Below are 21,821 nucleotides of genomic sequence, written 5' to 3'. Positions count from 1 at the left end.
AACAAACATGAACCAAAACAATGTTTCAAAAATGAGAGGCAGATCATCTCCGTTAAATGCTGACAATTAGCCAGTAAGAGAAGAACTGAGGGCTGATCTCTGGATTGGTAACATGGAGGTCATTGCTAATACTAATAAAAAATGGTCTCCTTGGAGTTATGTAGATAAAAGTGCATTGGAATGAGTTCAAGAAAGAATGGAAGAGTAGAAAGTGTAGGTTATTAGAGTGGACAAATATTGCAAGGAGGTTTGCTTTAAAGGGAAGCAGAAAGATATGGTAATACTTTAACAGGAATTTGGGGTCATAGGGAGTTTGGGTTAAGACAGAGAAATTACAGCAAGTTTGAAAGTTGTCGTAAAGTATCTAGCAGAGAGGAAAAAAAATGAAAACACTGAGGAGCAATATTCTTGAGAAAGTGAGGGGACAATTTCTAATCAGGCCTGATATTCAGCAGATATGTATGACCACAGCTACAATGATTTAAAAAATATTAACATACTTTCAGTATGGTCTGTAAATAATTGCTGTTTTGAGCCTAGTGACTTCCTGGATGTTCCCACCATCCAAAAAATAAAGGGTAACAACCGGAACAGCAGAAAGCTTCACAGATTGCTCTGGAACTATGTTCATGCTTTTGTCATTCTGGTTGCTAATTGTTTTGAGTATCACAAAATATCCAGTGAACAAGTGAAGATGCTAGTTTTAGACAGGAGAAGTAAACAGGTGTGTTGATAGATTTGGAAAGGTGAGATGTGGAAGTTCTTTTATCAATGCTTTGATCTTGTCATAAATCTAAGATACCAAGGGTAAAGACAGGCTAAGGACCTCATAGATATAAGAGAAGGTGGTGTGCAATTAGAGTCTCTTAGACTATGAAATTAATCAATCTGGGCAACATGTAGAATTTATAGTGAAATAACCATGGTTTGCACATTTCCACGCACATAAGAAAGAGGAAGACAGATACAAAAATGTTCAGAGCATACAGCAGGGAATGTTTGCCAAAATGAGATCTAGAATTTAAATCAATTAAGAAGAAAATGGGGTACAAGATCAAGTGAGAGTCAGTACCAAGGTGTTAGGGCAAACAGATTATAGGTTCTTGTATGATTGAATAATTGTTGGAGTTGGGCTATTCCTAGGGGTGTGGGTGAGAAATAGAAATGGTAGTTGAAGAAGGGGTGCGTGAGCTTCAAGAAGGATGACAATTTTTAGTAATGACTCAGTCTACTGAATGACCGTGCAACTGTTTGGCTGATAAGGTACAATGGCTTGAACATTATCCCTTCTAAAACTCATGTTGAAATTTAGTCTCCAGTGTGGCAGTACTAAGGGGTGCCCTTAAGAGGTGATTTGGTCATGAGGGCCTTATGAATGATTAAATTCATTCATGAATTTTGAATGAATGGATTAACAGGCTACCATGAAAGTGGGACTGGTGGCTTTACAATAAGAAGAAAAGAGACTTGAGCTAGAACACTCAGCCCCCTAATTTTGTGATGATGTCCTGTGCTGCCTCTGGACTCTGGGGAATGTCCCTGCCAGGAAGAAGGCTCTCACCAGATGTGACGCTCCACCTTAGACTTCTCAATGTTCATAACTACAGGAAAGGAATTCCCTTTCTTTATAAATTACGCAGTTTCAGCTATTCTATTATAAGCAACAGAAAATGGAGAAAGACAGATGGGCTGGGTATAAGACTATCAGAATTAAGGACGTTAAGAAAAGACAGATGAGTTTACCAGAAGTAAAGTCTATGTAGAAATTTAAATCACCAAGAGTTCTGCTGTGACAGACACAGTGAGAAAAAGCTGTCACCTTTAAGGAATGAGAAGTTACCCAGAGGTGTATAGAGGAGGGATATGGGAAATATAGTAGATGATATAATCTGAGTGTATGAGCTTTTAAAAAAGTTGCAAATACTTAAGAATGGGAAATAAACATGTTCTTCAAGAGGCAATAAGATAAAAAGAAGATAACCATGGTACCTCCATGTTCAGTTAGGTGTAGGGTATGCAAGGGAAAGAAGGAAAAGGGAAAATTCCTAAAAGAGATTCAGAGAATCATGTAGATAACTGACCATGAATCCCATAGGACAGAGTGAAAGGGCTTGGGAAAATGGAGATAGTTGGAAGCCTCAGTAAGATAAAAGAACTTATATATGCTATGAGGGTCCAGGCAAAAAAGCTTTAAGTGATGGAGTAAAGACAGAAAGTATGGTTGGATTGTCATCCAAGTGGGCTCTGTTAGGGGCTGAATTGTGCTTCCCTAAAATTCATCTGTTGAAGTGCTAGTGTCTAGTATTTCAGAATGTGACTGCATTTGGAGATAGGGCCTTTAAGCAGGTGATTAAGTTGAAATGAAGGCATTTTCTAATCTGCAAATCAAGGGGAATGGCTTCAGAAGAAACCAAACCTTAATGTCAGATTTCTAACCTCCAGAACTGTGAAAAAAAAAAAAAAATTCTATTGTCTAAGCCACCCAGTCTGTGGTATTTTATTATCACAGTTCTAGCAAACTAATTGAGTCTTTCAAGTAGGCTCCAATTTGGGAGCCTATAACCCTGTCTCTGTAGAATTTGATTTCTCATTGGAGTTTTCTCAGTGGAGTTCTTATGGCCAAACCCTCCCTACTTTAATCTATATATCTTATTATTCCCTAAATAACCTTGTTAAGATAGAAAATGTAATATATTAACTCTCCATATAAAAAGAGTAATTGACGGTCCCATATCACTTTATAAATCAACACTTAATTTCTCCCTATGGCATTCAAGTTATGATTTGGCGCTAAGTTACGTGTTTAGGATCTGCCCCAAATTCAGGATTTGTATCCCCTCTGAGAAGCCTATCCTTTGATTTTTTTAAATTGCAAAATTGACATTTCAGGACACTAAAAAATGTCAACTACTTATAGAAATTAATATATATTCATTCCCCATAAAATAAGTATTCAAAATATATTTAGCTATTTTCCATATTACCTTCGGTCTTGCCCTGGAAGTCCCTGAGCTCTGATTGTTTGCTCAGTTTGAGGACAGATACAGAGTGGGTGTGGAGTTGGAAAAGGAAATCCCAAGTATGTGGGGGAATTTCCAAATCATCTGTTCTAGCAACTGGAATGGGCTCCTGATTTCTTTCATTACTTTTCCTTTGAAGGCAGCCTAAACAATAGGGTATTGCTATAATGTTTTCATTTTTCTATCTGGGCAGAAATGTGGATATTTTTAAGGAAAATGAAACAATGACCTTTTGGCATATCTTACTCTATCAGTCAGAGCCTAGGCAGGAAACAGAAGTCACAGTTAAAATGGCTTAACAGAGAAGAATGTCATGAAGAGACTATTTACAGAGGTAGAAGCTGGGTTCAGAGAACTAACAGCAGTGGGAAGCCATTACTACCCTAGGCCCGAAGGGGCACTAGAAAAAGAAATGGTATTTTTGGAGATCCGTGGAAAAGAGGCTTCGAGATAGGCATTATAGTCATAGAGGGACACAATGCATGGCGTATTTTTGGCTTAGCATAAGAGAAAGAAGAATACTCTGATATTTCTTTCCTCACCTTTTGTTTTTCTCCCAAGGCTTCCTATTGGTGAAACACAACAGGAAGTCACAGGCAAGGATGTCAGCCTCCCAGACACAGCTGGGTAGAGAAGTGGAAACAATTGATTTGGAGACAAAAACCGAAAACACCACTGTTATAAATATTCTCTATGACCAGGGGAAATTTTAAAAAGTCCCTAGATGTCAGGACAATTAAAATCACCTTAGGCTGAGTTTGATGGCTCACATCTATAATCCTAGCAGTCTGGAAGGCTTGAGGCTGGGAGTTGAGAACTACTCTGAGGAAGAGCAAGCAAGGGCTATCTCTACTAAAAATTAAAAAAAAAAAAAAAAAAAAAGCCTGGTGTAATATCACAAGCCTTTAGTTCCAGCTACTCCAGAGGCCGAGGTAGGAGGATCCCTGACCCCAGGAGTTTGAGTTTGCAGTGAGCTATGATGATGCCATTGCACTTTAGTTGGGGGACAGAGCAAGATTCCATCTTAAAAAAAAAAATCACCCTAAATTTACCTTTTAATAGTACCTCCTTCTTATTCACACATTTAATTTAGTGTCCTGTCTGCCCAACACAGGGGTGGGCAGATTTTTTTCTGTAAAGGGTCTGATAATAAATATTTTAAATATTTTAGGCTTTGAGGCTTAAAAGGCAAGATTGAAAATATTATGTTCCATTTACCTATCCATTTATTTTATTTTATTTATTTTTATTAAATCATAGCTGTGTACATTAGTATGATCATGGGGCACCATACACTTGGTTCATAGATCGTTTGACACATTTTCATCACACTAGTTAACTTACCTATCCATTTAAAATGTAACCACTTTAACATGTAAAAAGCAGTCATTCAAATTCCACAGGCTGGATTGGGCCTGGGGGTATAGTTTCCCATCCTCTGGTTTAAGACAGCCTTCTGCTGAAGTGTTGCTAGGCTAAAGTCTGTCTGCTTGTCAATGTCAGGTTCAAATAAACACGTGAGCTGTAAGTGACTGAAAATCAACTTTTACTAACTAAACTGAGGATAAATAGAGAGGGTGCCTGGAGTAGATCTCAGAATCCAAGAACTGAAAAACTGCTAGTTGCTCTGGGGATATCCTGGTTGGCTACTGTGGTAACATCAGAACATGCCCTCATCTCCCCCGTCCTTTGCTTTTGTCTTCATTTCGGGTTCACTGTCTGGTAGACCTTCCGAGATAACCTTCCTCAGAGGAAATGGAGTACTTATCTGTCTCTCTTTGTGTGATAAGCCCGGGAAAGTACTCTTGACCTGTCTTAGTCACACAGCCCACACTTTGATGAGCTTGTGTAGGCGGCAGAGAAAGCACAGTGTGGTGGTGGTGTGGGGTTCACCACTGCTCCAGTTTAGGAGAGGGACTCATCCCGAAGGAGCAGCGGGAAAGGGGTAGCTTCCCAAAGGGAGAGGGAATTCTGCTGCCAGGAGATGAAAGAGGAGAAGATGGCTATTTGAGGGAGGTAGAAATGTTATAATTATAGTCCAATGTGTAACAGAGATTAAGTCTGACACACATTTTTATCACCCCCAGTACCGAAAATCACAAATGGTAGATAGACAGTCGTGAATTTTTGATGAATGAATGACTCAGTTCCCCAGCTGGTTGTGAACACTCACTTCACAAAATTGGCTCAAAATATAATCAGCTGCTCTTAATTCCGTACATTTTATTGGAGGTGTTTTATTCCCATATTTTATCGCCCCTCTAATCCTGAGTGCTAACAGGGTGCCGTGAGATAGAGGCAGGCACACAGCAAATATCCTGTGCCCCTCTCAATCCCAGACGCAGAGCCCGGAACGCTGACTACACCGCTGGCAGGAACGATTGTATTATTTTGGGAGACCCGTGTGGCCTTTTTGTTGAGGCTTTTAGGACACGCAGCCCCGGCCCCCCCAAACAGGAGACCCTCCCCTGGGAGGGAGGCAGGGCCCGGGTGGGGGCACAGGGGAGCCCGGCCTCCGGCGCGTCGCTGAGCACAAAGGAGAGCGAGGGCGGCGGCGGCGGGAGCTGCTCCGGGCTCGCCAGCCATTGGCGACTGCGGTTACAGACCTGCAGCTCCCCTCCCCCTCCTCCCCCTCCTCCCCCGGCCCGCCTGCCCGCCCGCCCGCTTTCTGTCTCCTCTCTCCCTCCGTACTGGACCGCCTGGGTCCATTTCCGGACTTCGGCTATTTGGCACCGCTCGGGGTCGGCGGCGCGGAGCAGGTGGCTGTGGCCGGGCAGCTGTGCCCTGAGCCTGGTGTGTTGGGTCAGAGTCCCGCCGCCTTTGTCGCCAGCCCTTGCTGGGCCGGCCCCCTCCCTGCTCCCGGCCGGACTCGGCGCCGCGTTGGGCTTTGCTGCTGCGCCCCGGGGCCCGCTCTCCGCGGGCGCTGGCAGGGAAGCGGGCGGTCAGGGGCGACCGGGACCCCAGCCCAATATGGCTGAAGTCAGTATCGACCAGTCCAAGCTGCCGGGAGTCAAGGAAGGTAGGGGCCGGCGTGGGAAGGCGGGAGGCCCCCTCTTCCTTCCCAGCCTGCGTTCTCTCAGGGCAGAGGCGTCGTCAGTTCGGTTCCCGCGGCCTTCACGGGGCGCCAGCCTTGTGCTCGCCTGACCTGGACGTGAAGGGAATTGAATTTCGGTTCTACTGTGGGACCTTGGGCAAGTCACTTACGTTCTAAGCTTTTTTTTTTACTATCTAAGTGGATGGGGGGAGGATAGCACCACCCACAGCAAGTAGTAGAGCAAATCTTCCCATGAATGGCAAAGCTCTTAGTGAAAGCGGAAAAGCTGCGTGAATGTTACTTATTGTTCTTGAAAAATCAAGGCCCATCCTAGCTGGCTGGAAGGCTGGGAAGCGGGGAGGGGTTGACGTTCGTGTGGAGCCTTTGTTTTGAAACATGACTCTTTCCCTCCTTCTACCCAGTTTTCCTAGCCCGCCGTCTGGCTGGCTGACTTTCCCACCTTCCCCAAGGTTTAAAAGTTCAGTCCTGGCATTGCCCTGCGCAGGTGGATGGGAAACTGCTCAGACATTTTCTTACAAAAAGCAGTGAGCTAGGGGATCATGAGACTGGTGACCTTGTTTTTAAACGACATCCAGGGAAATAGTGGTACTGGCCTGGCGTAGCTAACTGCAAGTGGCCCTTTGATTTACCGTTTCTGTTCTTCATCAGTGCCCCAGGACCTATATGGAGATCTTGGGTGCCGCATCACCTTACCCTTCAGTTATCTTTGGCTTTTCTTTGGTCCTGGGAAGCACAGACTTTGGCGAGTGCTATTGCAAGTCCAAGTTCCAGTGGCTTGCAAAGCCTGTCTTTGTTGCGGATGTTATTTGTTTCAACTGAGTATTGTGGCCTGAAGTGTCTTAGGAATGTGGAATTGAAAAATAACCATTTTTTGCTTTCTTGGAACTTCGTGTTTAATTGCCAGCTTAATTTGACTCAAATTGTCTTGTGGGTACCCAAGCCAAGCCAGAATTCCCACCCAAATTAGTAAGATTCCTTGGCTGCTTTCTTTCCCAGGGTTTCAAACACTGATTCATCACTGATTTCGTGTAGAATTTGTAATGGGGCTAGAGTTTGGATGTGAGGTCTTAGCATTTTTCTCTTCTGTTGCTAGCTTGGCTTTGGTAAAGACTGTGGCGTTCATATGTAGATACATTTCTCACTATGCTGTCAAGACCAGGCAGTCTGGGTGATAGAAAAAGCAGATCAATATTTTACTTTGAGAGTCCTAGTCTAAGAGATTGCTTATTTCTTGCTTTTGGATGTGAGTTGTGTGTGTGTGTCTGTGTTAAGTGTGTGCTTCCTTCAAAATGGATGAAGAATACTATGAAAATTGGAGTTAAAAAAAAAAAGTCATATGAAATATTACTTGCATAATGCTGTGATCTTATCCAGTTTTTTATTCGTGTGATTGACCTGAAAAAAAACTTAAAACTTTCTTTGGGAACAAGAACTTGGGAGCTGGAAGGAATGTTAGATATGGACCTAAATAATAATTCTTGATCTGCTGTGTGCTACATATTGTGTGAGGGTAGTTCCACAGTACAAAAAATGTAAACTTTCTTTATATACATTTATGTTACCCTTAGGTCTTCTTTTTTTGACCAAGATATGATTTATTTTAATGTATTATTTCTTAAGGAGTTTCACAAACTCCTTTTATTTTAAAATGCAATATTTTTCCATTCCTAAACTAGACTTTAATACATTCAAATTGGTTCATTTTACAGAAGATGGTGTTTGGCAGTCTATCTTACATAGACTGGAGATTAATAAGGAAATTATGTATAGCTTTTTCATGTGTCTTCAGTAAGTTAGAATTAAATATGTAGTAAGTTTGAAGGTGTTCAGCAATTAATGAGAAGATCATTGTCTTTATAAGCATCTGACTTTTCTGGTTCCAAGATCGTCAAAGGAAATGATATACTACAGATGTCTTCTGGTGATTAAGTTGCTGAAGTAGTCAAGTCTTAATAATAAAGTATATCTTTCTTTAGCTAATATATACCTTAATTATGGCCCACTTAGTCTCAACACTGTCATCACCCTAATGATTGTGACCCCTGTAATACTGAAACACTAAATATAAGAAGATATAGTAGTAGCAGTTTGTTTAGTATTCTGACACAAGATTTTTGAACTCTATTTAAAAAAAAAGTCTCCTCCACTTCTGTTTTTAATTTAAACCTTTGGTTATGTATGTGTAGTTACAGTTTATGTACAGTTTGGTGTTATGGTGTAGATTCCAATAGAGATTGTGAATAATAATGCAGTGAACGTATGCCCCTTTTCACTGCCATTTCTTTTTTTTTTTTTTTTTTGGCCGGGCCTGGGTTTGAACCCACCACGGCATATGGGACCAGCACCCTACCCGCTGAGCCACAGGCGCCGCCCAGGAGAGGGTGAGGTGCCCTGTGACCTTTCTTGCAAACTTGTCAGCACAGGTCATGGGTAGCAGCAGCTGACATTCCATTAGATATTTGAAAAATCTTCATTAGGTTAAAAGCTAGTGCTTGCTTACTTCATTTTTAAGGAGGCCAAAGATATTTGCCATTTGTACAGAACTTTTGTAAACACACACACAACTATGGCAGTATTTATATATTGGGAAATCTCTCTTAAACTAGGAGACAAAGGGAACTGTTTCAGTTCATATGTAGGTGAAAAGAAATAAGTCAACTAAATGTCAACACATTTTTTCTGGTTAAAAGCATATTTGGAACATCTACATACCTCTTTGTAATGGAAAATACCGTAGCCAATATTTAAGCATAATAATTTACTTTTTCTGAAACATTTGAGGTTCTGTGCAACAAGATTTGAAATAATGCCTAGCACTTTTAAAATCAGTAGATCTACACCTGAAATGTTACATTCAATTTGGGAATGTTAGGCAAAGGAATAGACATAGTCCAACAGTATTCTGAAAGCCTCTTTTATTTTAGAGCTCATAGCTGAGAGCCTATTTTTTCTAAAAATAAACACTCCTAATTAGTTGAAAAACTTAGATTGTTTTGGCCGATTTTATTCATCTTTACCAATTTTTTTTTTCTGAAACAGCAATCAAAACTCCTCATTTTCCTTTTTCCCTTCTCTGGTCGGATTCCCGTGTCACTACTTGATTTTAATTTCCCACTTATTAGTTTTTACTTAATTTTATGATTTACCCCATCTAACCTAGGTTTTGTATCATTGTAAAGTTTTGGTCTGAGAATGTTCATCAAAGCCATTATACACCTATTTACTTTTATCAACTTATTTGCAGTTTCTTAAGCACTAGTTTTAGCCTCTTAGCATGTGCATTCCAACTCTCCTGTCTTCTTTCAGTGTTTATCTTATCTTTCTTTGCAGCATTTTCTCAAATCTCGTTTTTTTATTTTCTATTCTTACTGTTCTTTAGATGGAAAGTTTCACCACCTTCAGAGGTGGTGAACTGTGTGTGTGTGTGTCCGTCTGTGCTTAACATCTGTGTCCACATCAGTGTACCAAGGAGTGGCTTATTTCTTGAAATACACGTAGCTATTATTCTGGAAACAAATTTGTTTTCTTTAATGAGAGATAAAATTTAGTACATTTTTTTCAAATGTTTATAAAAGGAAACATACCTGGTTAGCATTGATTCACTTTACATTCAGGACACCCCAAATCACCTAATGGGATAAATTACATTAATGGCCTGACTCCAGAAATTCAAGGGGAAAGATAGAAAATTACTTCTGTAACAACCAGTTAACGCCGAAGTCCTAGAGATCTAAAGCTTATCACATGTACACTAGGTATCTAAAGCGATTGTAGTATTTGTGAGATGAACTCACTTTCCCGTTTATTCAGAATTCCACATCAGGTTTGCTGTTGTTGCTTTTTAATGAGACCCTGGCTGGATCTCCTTGGGCTGGGAGGTTTGTGTCTTATTTACCCTGCTTCACCATTATCTGTTTTCATGTCTTTCATATGGTCAGCAAATATTCAATGAAGGTTTGAACATGTGAATAAATGTCTGAGAGAATGAATGGGTACATTATCAGGTGTTCCCTGTATAGGAATCTTATCTTATCTCTAGCATAATTATTTTATATTCTTTTTCAGAGTACAAGCTCTGCAAGGGGAGAAATAATGCCTTTTAGCCATATGTGTCACTTATCATTAATGCCAACATGAAATTTTAAAAAACTTTGTTTTCTTTTTTTGAAATTTTAAAAAATGTTGAATTTATTTTAAAAAATGTTTTGTAGGTATAAGAATTAATTCTCTCATTTTATATATATATGTATATACACATGTATATGTAGTTTATATGTATAAACATGTATATATAGTGTGTGTGTATATATATATATATAAACATAGGAAAAATGTGAACTGTTGCTTTCTTTTTTGTCTGTGGAAGGTAATAGTTACTAAGAGTAGAATTTTAGTGAAAACAGTTCTAAAATGTCGTTTTGTGGTGTGGGTTTTTATTTTAATAATAGGCTTAATTTTTTTCTTAAATGTAAAGTAATAAACACAACTTGGGAGCTAGAAGGAATGTTAGATACGGACCTAAAAAATAATAATTCTTGATCTGCTGGGTGCTACATACTGTGTGAGGATGGTTCCACAGTACAAAAATGCCCCGTAGTACATGGATGTGATCTTCCCTGTGGTGTAGAATATGTGGATTTGTCAAAAAGAACTCTCTCAATTCAAATGTGTGCCCAAAATGCCTCTCGCATGAGGGGGAAAAAATCTTCCAGTTTGTTGCTATATGTGTGCATGCAGTACTTTCTTGAATTAATAAATGGATTTTTTTCACATGGATTTAACTGTGATTTGTAAAATAAATTTTTTTAAACTAACAAGTATTTAAATGCCAAGTCCCACGTAGGAAACTGTAGAGTTAATTGATATTTTAAAACAGGATCTCAGAGTAGAAAACATTAAAAGCCACTGATCTAGGCCAACCTCCTCATTTTCCAGCTGAAAATCTGAGGGCCAGGAAGGGGAAGTGAGTTTCAGTAAGCCACTGATGCTAAGTAGCTAGGAATTGGCAAGTTAGGCCTAGAATTAGAAAAGTTTAGAACTGTGACTATTTACGCTGTTTCGTCCCGCCTCCTCCGTTATCTGCTTCTTCCCTCCTCCTCCTTTTATCTCCTCTCTCTCTTTTAAAGTCTTCTGTAGATATAAAAGTTTTATCCCTGATGCATTTCATTTAATGCTGTTGTGTTTAAAAGAGCAGAATGAAAATAATGATAATACTTTGATTTTCTGAGGTTATTTTATAGCTAATGCTTCATATAGATACTGAGTTAATGTAGGTTTTTTTATTTGATTAGTTTTGAGCTTTTAGTTTTGATTTGGCCAATGAATTATTGTGTGAGCTATAGGAAGTCACACTTTTCTCAGTGTTTTCTTTTTCTACCTGAAAAGTCATGCCAAAATGCATGTCTTCGTTGGTATACTCAGCCTGAAGAGGCTAAAGTTTAAGGGCTTAAGTCTTTTAAGAAAGACAGAGGAGATGGGCTTTCCTCAGTTTTTGTCAGGGACGTAACAGTTATTGAGATAAGTGAATTTTACCTCAGTGCCAAAAAACAATATGATATTCTGCTGCTCATAAAGCAATTGTATTAATACATAAATCCTACCAAACTTAAGTGAATCCTATGTGAAACCACGGTTTTCCAAATACAGAAGCATATTTAAAAAATGAATCACTGATCCTTGAAGGAGGAAAAAAAACAAGCTTCATAACAGCTACACAGGTATTTGTGGCCACTGGAAGTGCGATCGGATTGATGATTTTAAATGATGACCCATTTCAAGGTGTCCTGTGCTTCAAAAATATAAAATTAGGATACCCTAGATCTTAGCCTACAAAGGATAATTGGTTTTTATGTTCAGAAAGACTTTGGGAATTATTTACATGTTTGAATCTATAATGTTCTTGGTGTTTGAAATTAGAAACCAGTGGAAGAGTTCTCAGATATTACTTATAAAAGGACATAATAAGGAATAATTACTTCCTTTTGTCATTTCACTTAAAAGGCATTCACAGGCACATACACTCAGACACGGGATAGTTGGTAACCATACACAGACACTAGCAGTGAAGACTTCTAATGAACTGTATGTAGCCAGTGTTGTTTATATATCAGTAGTTCTTTTTTTCTTTGTCAGTTTTATTGAGGTATGATTTTCATACAGTAAAAATTCATTCTTTTTAGTATAGGGTTCTGAATTTTGAAAAATGGATAGCCTTGTAACTACCATTACAATCAAGATATAGTTCATAATCCTTAGACCCCTTAACCCTGTTTCCCTGTCCGCAGCAGTCACTGACTGGTTTTCTGACCCTATACTTTTTACTTGTCAAAATGTTATATAAATGGGGTAATATGGTAAGTAGCTTTATGAGTCTGGCTTCTTCCTTTTAGCGTAATGTCTCTGATATAGTATGTGTATCTGTAATCAGTAATTCTGTTCCATTTACTGGTTAGTAAAGTATTCCCACTATATGGCTGTACATACCCATACTATTTATATTCACTAGTTGAAGAACATTTGGGTTGTTTTCAGTTTGAGTGGTGTAAGTAAAGTCACTTTAAATGTCTGTATACAGGCTTTTTTGTGAGTGAATGGAAGTTTTTGTTTCTCTTGAATGGGATGGCTGAGTCAAATGGCTAGTTTATGTTCAAATTTTTCAAAGTGGCTGTATCATTTTGCGTTCTCACCAGCAATGTGTATGAGCTCCAATTGCCCTGCATCCTTGCTGGGCTAATATCGTCAAGTCTTTTTAATTTTTATATTTTCAATTTTAGCCATTTTAATAAGTATGTAATAGTATATTGTTATGGCTTTAACATACATCTCCCTGATGACTAATGATGTTGAGTATTTTTCTTATGCTAATTTGCCAATCTCATGTTTGTTGAAGCATCTGTTCTAAACTTTCACCCGTTTTTAAAAATAATTAGACTATTTTCTTATTAAGCCTGGAAAGTTCTCTATGTATTCTGGGTACAAGTGTTATTATGTATATATTTAGCAAATGTCAGTGGTTTTAAGGATTAGTTCAATATTAGAATGATGTGAAGATCTTTATTGCAAGCAATACCTCTGTACTTAGCTGAATCTCTTGGAGATGGTTCCAGGAATTTGTAGTTTTTGCATACAGATGCCACACTTGGATTTACACAGTGGGCATTTGGAAAATATAAAAGAATACTGTGGCTGCCCCAGAACAGGGATCCTTCCCTGTTCTAACGTCTTAAGTTTTTGCATTTAATATCTTATTTATCTGATAATGTTAAAGAGTGAGCAATAATTATACTCAACAATTGAAATTTGTTTCAGGAGCCTGTAAAGTACTTGTTTTTATACAGTAAGTCAACTGAGAATGGTTTTTATTTTTTTAATTATTCAACGAAGATAAAAGAGGTGTATTTTGTGACATGTGAAAATTATATGAAATTCAGATTCAGTGTCTGTGAGTGATGCTTTGTTGGAACATAGCCGTGATCATGCATTTACATACTGCCTGTATCTGCTCTCATGTTGCACAGGCAGAGATGAGGAGTTGTGGTGGAAACCATGCCATCTACAGAGCTTAAAATTTTTACTACCTAGTACTATACAGAAAACAATTCTTTTGGAACCATTTTGAAAGAAAATTTTTTGAAAGCGTTTTTTTTTTTTTGTTTTTTTTTTTTTTGTAGAGACAGAGTTTCACTTTATTGCCCTTGGTAGAGTGCTGTGACGTCACACAGCTCACAGCAACCTCCAACTCCTGGGCTTAGGCGATTCTCCTGCCTCAGCCTCCCTAGTAGCTGGGACTACAGGCGCCTGCCACAACGCCCGGCTATTTTTTTGTTGCAGTTTGGCCGGGGCTGGGTTTGAACCCGCCACCCTCGGTATATGGGGCCGGTCCCCTGCTCACTGAGCCACAGGCGCTGCCCGGAAGCGTTTTATTTAACCTTTGATATTTCAGCTATCAGCATGAGTACCGGTTACCATATTAATAACTTTGCTTTAGTATAGCGGTGCTCTTGGGAACTATTATGGATGAAATTCTTATGACAGAGTATTTAATTTGGGGGAACTATTGTTGATTAAATCTTATCACAGTGTAATGACTTTTAAAAATATAGACATAAAATTTACACTTCTGTAAATTTCTAGGAACTTTAAATCTGGGTAGAGAGCTTATGTAAAGTAACAGTGTGCCATATGCCAGCTCTGACTAAGGGTCTGTGCTGCCTTCAGGAGTAAAATGCAGAAGATTTCAGCAGATTCAACTTTTAAGAAAAAGTTTGCTTATGTTTTTTAGCTTATTCCTTATTATTGGCTCTGTTCAGAACTTGTTACTGATTTGCCTAAATGAAGTACCATTTTGTCTTATTGGAAACTTGCATCAGGTAACTTCCTTGGCTGATTTACCACCAAACTTTGAAGGGTTGATTCCAGTCCTGATACAGCTCTACACTGACAAATACCAGGGGAGTCTCCCCTGGACTTTTCTGGCTTTTGCTTTTCTAATGACTCATAAAGATTGAGTCAGTTTCTATTAACTTCAGGAGTTTTAACATGTCCGTACATACCATAACGGTGTGAGTGACTTAACTAGACTGTTTTCCTCTTCACTACCTTTCCATCAGCAGCATGATTTGTTTTGTGTATTGACTATGGAAGATTCCATGACTTAAGTATTATACTCACCAGTTTTGAATAACACCCATCCCACCAAATACTTTAAAATATTAACTTTTTCTTTCATATTATGAAGTTCTATATAAATAGATAATCTTAGGGTTGACAAGTAGACTGAAAAACTCCTTATTGCCTAGATGAGAATTTTGAAATAGAGAAAGAGAAAAAAGGGACTTGATTAAGATCCTCATTCTTTCTACCTAAACATCTCTAGTTTGTCCTAACAGTTATCTGGGCCAGCAGCTATTTTGAAAAGGACTGTCCTCTGTCAATGTCTGCATTTACAACTCATTTTCTGGCTTTTCCTAGGAAAGGTTTTCTATTCTGTTAGTGACTGCTGGATTCTAAGTAGACAAACCTACTTTTATAGTTTTCCCAGGCTTCTATGTTCAGATTTCTAATTATTATTTTAAATTGTGCTTTAATGTATTCTCAACTAATTTCTTCTTTTCTGTTGCTTTTATAGTTTCCCCAGTAAAGCTCCATAAGCCTGATCTTTGAAAGCTCATCTTGCCTATCTGTCTATGTTGAAGTGACAGAAAAAAGATGGTTTAGTGAGCTGTGGATAGATGCTTCTTTCTTATGCTTCTAACCCCTAAATTCTAGGGGGTTGGTTTTAGTGGCCCTCAAATTTCCAAACTAGGATAGCTACTAAGGTTTAAAGGCAAGGTAGCCAAATAATTTATATGCCACACCCAGATAATTTGAGAGTGAAAAAGGATGATCATAGCAATTTCACCAGTATAAGTATATATTGGTAACCAACCAGATATTGCTGAAATATTGCAGGAAGCTGGACATGATGAGTGAGTGAGTGAGGTCCTTATTAAAAAACTCTTTCTGGCTATCTAAATGTAAAGTTTTCACTGACTCTTAAAAACTAAAGGGTATCTGTCTCTAGTAGACTGTTTTCAGGTTCTTAATTTATCTTCTATTTTCTAATTGATTACTAAATGAAATGTGAAATCTCTCTAGAATGTTGTGGAAATCATTGGGGTTTCATTTATTTATATTTGATAGTCATACAGTTTATTAAAACTTTATTTTTATTTAGTTAGCTTTCTTTCTGTATAAAATTTAAGTTTGACTAATTTCTTGGTAAGGGAAGTACTTTGAGTCTAGATTTGTAAGACTTGTTTTCCCTTCCCTTTGCCATTTATTATATGTAAGAATTCAGAGAAAATTTCTCTAAGCTTTAATTTTCTTTTCTGTTCATTTACTATGCCTAATACATGGGCTTGATGTGAGAATTTAACTGAAGAACTGGATATGGAAACACTTTGTAAAATGTAGTGATCCATGTTCAGTATGTTCAAATTACCCTGTAAATTCTCCCACTTTTCTCTTCCGGATCATATTCCTTTGACTCCTAACCCAAGCGCTCTGCCTTGAATTTCCTTCACCACTGTCCAAATATAGTTATTTCTACTCCCCACCGCTGGCCTGGCTCAAATGCTGACTCTCTGTTAAGTACACCCCGCTTCTTTCCTGTGTGTCTCTTCATCTCATTTGCAAGTGTACGTACTTGCTTCCTTACACAACTTGTCTCATTCTCTGTATTGAGCCGTTCTTTCAAGATGAGGACTAGTCTTAGTATTTCTTAGAGACTCTTATACATAGGATATTATTCAAAAAGCTTGTTAGAATATCTTACAATTTTTGCTTAGTGGACAAAATTGATTATTGCTAACTGAAAATGACACTAGAGTCAGAGCTGTGATCATTTGTGTGAATTCACTGGATTAGGAGTAGGAGACTAGGAGCAAGTCTTCTGTTTCTTTCTTTTTTTTTTTTTTGAGTAAATCATTTTTACTTTTTGTTGTATAAGTTGTTACCTTTCTCAAATTCCTATAGGAGTATGACTGATGTTGAGATTCACTCAACACCTAAACCCACAGTAGTATCTTTTGGAAGAAATAATCTTACCTATTTAAGGATTAGTTTTAGTTATATAGGAGTCTGGTAATACGCGCACATTTTCAAGTAAAGTGATGTTACTAAAGAATCCAGTTAGATTTTTAGATGGTGTTGGGTTTTATCAGACTTTTTGTGTACACCCCTTTATTTCTAGATAAAAGGTTCTATGAAGTTTTACCTAAACAGATCAAATGTAACATGTTTTTAAAATTCTTAACTGTATGTAACGTTAGACAGTTGTGAAGAATCTAAAAATTTTAGGTTGGAAACTAATGAATATATAGATTGTAAATTTGTAATGGTTTATGATAAAAAGAGGGGAGAAAGCATGAGCAAGAGAATCAACCCAGGAGTTTTTGTTTGTGGAGAGAATGTTCAATTTGCACTTGTTTTAGAATGGTGTCTTCTAGCTTTATGTGGTCTGTCAGAAGTGAACATTGCTTTAAAAAACATGCAGTGCTACAGAGAACAAATGTATCCTTATAGGGAGTTAAAATTTTCTAAATAATCTAAACCATTTTGTCTCTTTAAAAAACGAAAAACAAGGCAAGTGAATCTTTTATACCAGAAAGATATGTAGACAGCTTGTTTCACTGTTAACAGATGCAGGCTACCCCTGATTTTCTTTCAGTTCCTCTGCAGTGGATATTACATGATAACAAGGTATACTATTAGTATATTTTTTGTCCTTTTGATAAATCAGTACACTCTGGTGTACTGAAGCCAGTTTTAGTAGCAATATGTATAGAAATCTAGGGCATTTAATACACATTCTAGGCAAGCTTAAAAAATTTGGTGATCTTTAAGAAGCCTTCCGAATATGGAAGGTTTTAGCTTTGTCAGGGTGTATGCCGATCATCTGGCCCTAGGAAAACCTTTTAATGCATGGCACGGTTCACCTTTGCTTTCATTGGGCAGTTAGTGACTGATAACATGGTCTCATTTTACTGTGATACTGAAGGCTCTTTAAGAACTTGTAGTTGAAAGCGGGAAAAGCTTACTTTTTTGTAAGGCACCAGATTGAAGCAAACATTATTTTAAGATAAACTAGTGGTTAAAACTACTATACAGATGTTTGTCATTTTTGGATGCTGTTTTGGAATGAACAGTAACAAGGAAGAAAGCACTATTTGGTGCGGGAGAAAGCACAGCAGTCCTCCTGTGTGAACGGGCTTTGTACTATCTGCAATTATCATATTATGAAATGATGTGCTCATATCACTTATGCCGAATCAGCTATGTTTCATACAATCCTTCATCTAATTTGGATGAGCTCTTAAAGATAATTTGTACTGTACGCTCCTAGGTCTGGACAGGAAGCTTGATTTGCAGTGACTTGTCAAAGATCGCTTGATGAGCTGCCGCTGAGTTAGGATGAAAATTTCTGACAGGAATCTGGGATTAAGAAGAGTACTCTTTGTACTTAAATTTGTTTGTATCGTATATGCTATAATAAAACTCTAATATTTCTGTAAATTAGGCTTATGATGCCAGATATCTTGCAGACTTAGCAGAAAGCTTTTACTATACAGAAATCAGGAAAAGCCATCTGCTTTTAGACATTACCCAGTTTTTTAACCTTCATGTTAATAGCTGGTAGATTGGGACTGGCTGTCAAAAATCTACCTTTATAACATGCTTAATGATGACAATTTGATGATTCTTTTATTTCAATAAACTATAATTATGTAATTTTCACATAGAATTTGACTTTGCTTTCCAATCCTGGACATTCAACTAAAAAAGTTATTTTAAACATTCTGATTTTACCTTAACTCAGGCCCACAATGTGAATAGGAAATGTATTCTCACTCTGCTAACTTTTTAAAGTTGGACCTATGAAGTACAAAGAACTATAGAAATTCAGTAAACTGTTGATTATATTGTAATTCCTTGCTAGGAAACATTTCTACAGATTCTGAAGAGCAAGTTGCCATTGCATATTCAGGTAGATTCTGTACTAGAAAAGTGACTAGATCTATGTTGTTAATCAGAGGCTTATATAAGCTTCAGATTTAGGCTTATATACTTGATGGTCCAAAGGGCAGAGAAACTTGAACCAAAAGCATTAAAAATCTAAGGGATTTTATAAGGGAGTCCTAGAGCTGGGATGGTTAATTCTTAATTTGATTGACTATATTTGGCATTTTGGGGTACATATTAAGAATTCAAGATGTTTTCTTTTTAAAGCTTTATATAGGGATTTTACTATTAGTCTAGAAATTAGATTTCTAAATATGTTGGCTCACAGTAACCTCAAACTCCTGGGCTCAAGGGAACCTCCTGCCTCAGTTTTTCTATTTTTAGTAGAGACGGAGTCTTACTCTAGCTCAGGCTGTTCTGGAACTCCTGACTTCAAGTTCAGCCTCCCAGAGTGCTAAGATTGCAGGTATAAGGCCCTGCACCAGCTTTTTTGTCCTTTTAATAATTCAGATCTTATATACTTAACAGACTCTTTGTAAATCTGAGCTGTTTTCTTGGTTATTTTACAGCTTCTACTGAACCAAAAAGTTTAGTGTCTGAATGGTGTTCCAAACAGGATTCTTGGGTTTTACTACCAATAAGAGGTTATCTATATATTGTAAAAGAATTTTATCTGTTGGTTGGCAGTTTCTCTGATCCCTGGCTTGGATTTTTCCCAAATACTGTGGTGAGCTCTTTTGAACCTTGAGGTAAAATAGTCTTTAACAACTTGTTTGGTATTAGTCTTAGGAAGAATCCTGACATTCAAAACCAGGGATCTCTTGGGAGCCTTTATCTAATGGGATGTAAAAAAGGCATTCTTTAAATCTGAAACCATAAATTAGCATAAGTTTCCTGACAGAGATGGTCAGTAGAGTGTATGAATTGGAACCACTGGGTGTATCTCCTAGACAATCTGGTTTATAACTCAAAGGTCCTGAACAAACTGGCATTCCTCTGAGTGAGGCTTGAACATTGGCAGGACTGGGGGTATGGTAGGGACTAACTTGGGCAGATTAGGCCCTGCTTTGGGAAAGTCTCTAGTAGGGGTTGTATTTTTCTTCTGTGTTTTTCTCTTTTACCAAATATTGTCTCAGTTTAGGTATCTTGTTTTTTTTTTTTTTTTTGTGTGTGTGTGTTTTTTTTGAAGATGACTTCTACTAGGTTGGCCATTATGGCCCAACCTGGTTTTTCTATTTGTCCAGGTGGTTGGTCTCTCTTGTCTTGTGCAGAATTTTGGGGCTTATCTTGCAGGGAGATCTATTGTCTGGCTATGGCAGCAGCATGTGAAAAGTGGCAAGCCTGTTTCTGTGGAAACTTGATTTCCAGATGTCTAGGGGAAAAAACAATTTGAGCATTTAATCAACCAAGTAAAATTTATTCTTTTTTAGTGGTAAGATAGGACTTTTATTAGAAGTTAGACAGGAATAAAGAAGAAGTAAAGAGGACCAGAACTTCTGGGAGGGGGAAAGAACTGAACCTAACTGAGGAGTCTCCACCTGCACTTTTTTATCTAGGGGTCTTAGGTCTAGAGGATTACACAAGGCCGGCAGTTAGTAGATGGAAAAACATCTTTTCAAAGCTAATGAGTACATTAACAAATGAATGAATGTAGTTCCTCTTCCACTAGGGCAAGGTTATCAGGTCCTTTACAGTTTTTGTCTCTGAGGAGGCATTAGGGTGTGTGCTCCTACTCTAGGTGGAACCACCCAAAAAACCATCTCAGGCTGCTTTGTTCATGGTCTTATCAGAGCCCAGAGGGTATGTCCCGGAAAAGGTAGTCTGCTTGTGCCTGGAGATGGGGGTCTGACCTCTGAGCTCACCTGGGCCTAGAGAATGGGGGTTGCCCTGTCTAGCCCTGAATGGTGGAATCCTGTATCAATCTTTCCTCTCTGAATAGAAGCTCTTAACTGTTGTTAGGGAAAAGGGGCGCTGACCGCTCCAAACTGCTTCCTGCTGAAGATGGACGGTGATAGGGGGAAGCAGTTAGAGGTTCCTCAGAGGAGGTTGATGGAGGATTCACAGTAAATGGAAATCTAGGTTGATTCTTCTAGTTTGGAGTAAAATGTTAGTGTATTCTCTTCATGAAATTGCCCAGGCCCAGAAAACTGAGGTCCCTTGTACGAGCTAGAATGAGGGAACCCTGTATCAGTAGAAGGGGACACCACTCTCTTTAGATGAGTGGTGATCCAAGGGTCTACAACAGAGTCAGGTCTGGGCTGGAACCTTTTTCACTGTTTGTGATTTGATGATATCTCTGAAAAACAAATCTGATTAGTACATTAAAAGACAAGGTTAGAACAGTGAGAGGAGGGGGTCTATAAAATTTGTGATTTTGAGAGAAAACTGTATTAACAGTTTTCTTGCTGTCTTCTAAATAATAATTTCAAATCTTCTTTAGGCTCACGAGTGTAGGTGGACTGTGGCTGATTCACTTCATGGTCTGCTTCTGTAGGAGGTGGCGGGTTCCAGGATTTTGCTTGTGAATGATGTATCCAGGAATCTATTCCCATAACTTTAACACCTTTACAAGAAGACAAGATAACAGAAAAGGGACCTTCCCAAGTCAGGGTTAGGAAAGGTGAATTGGAAGAGTCACAAGTCTTTGTTATCTGTTTGGACTGACTGGTCAAGCATATTTTGCTCTTCCCACCTGTCCCTCAGTAGTCCACACTTCTAGGTTAATTTTTGTTTCTAAGAAGGGAAGGCATAGTATAGGTTCTTGTCCCCTATTCATATAAATGGTTATTCCCACTTTAGTTAGTATGTCCCTCCCCAAAAGGGGGGTAGGACTTTCAGGCATGATTAGGAAGGCCTGAGAGAACAACCAGTCACCCTAATTGCAGCTTAAAGTCTGAGAGAAAAAATTGGTAACCGGCTTTCCAGACAAGCCCCTGTATAGTTATGGATTTTGGGGATAAAAGACCAGGGTTAGAGAGGAGTACAGAAAAGGTTGTTCCAGTGTCCAAAAGAAATTCTATCTCCTGGCCCTTCACTATGAGGCAAACCCTGGGCTCTTGAAGGGTGATGATGAAAGAACCAGACCAGCTCCATCTTAGGAGTTAAGTTTCGCCTTCTAGGCAAGCCCAGGCATCATGAGACAACTGACCAATCCAGATGTGCCCCCTTTGTTTCAAGCTGTGTACACCTACCTGCTGCGCGGGACCATAAAAACCCCCTACTCCAGATCCCAGGGCTCCTGGCTT

General features: G+C 38.5%; 1 protein-coding gene across 3 annotated transcripts in view; it reads left to right on the top strand.

The window, feature by feature from the left end:
- Positions 1–5,687: 5,687 nt before the first annotated feature.
- Positions 5,688–21,821, top strand: part of CCDC50 (coiled-coil domain containing 50) — a 101,895-nt gene continuing 85,761 nt past the window's right edge. Inside the window, exon 1 of one of the 3 annotated variants that reach the window (XM_053564894.1) lies at positions 5,688–6,039. In XM_053564894.1, coding sequence (XP_053420869.1) covers positions 5,991–6,039 — 49 coding nt within the window. In that variant the 5' untranslated portion in view covers positions 5,688–5,990. The remainder of the gene's footprint in view (positions 6,040–21,821) is intronic. The other 2 variants (XM_053564895.1, XM_053564896.1) reach the window with 2 other exon arrangements.

Source organism: Nycticebus coucang, chromosome 16, assembly GCF_027406575.1.
Source record: "Nycticebus coucang isolate mNycCou1 chromosome 16, mNycCou1.pri, whole genome shotgun sequence".
Classification (NCBI taxonomy): Eukaryota; Metazoa; Chordata; class Mammalia; order Primates; family Lorisidae; genus Nycticebus; species Nycticebus coucang.
The sequence above is the reverse complement of the archived record's forward strand: the minus strand, read 5'-3'. Positions and strand labels throughout refer to the sequence as shown.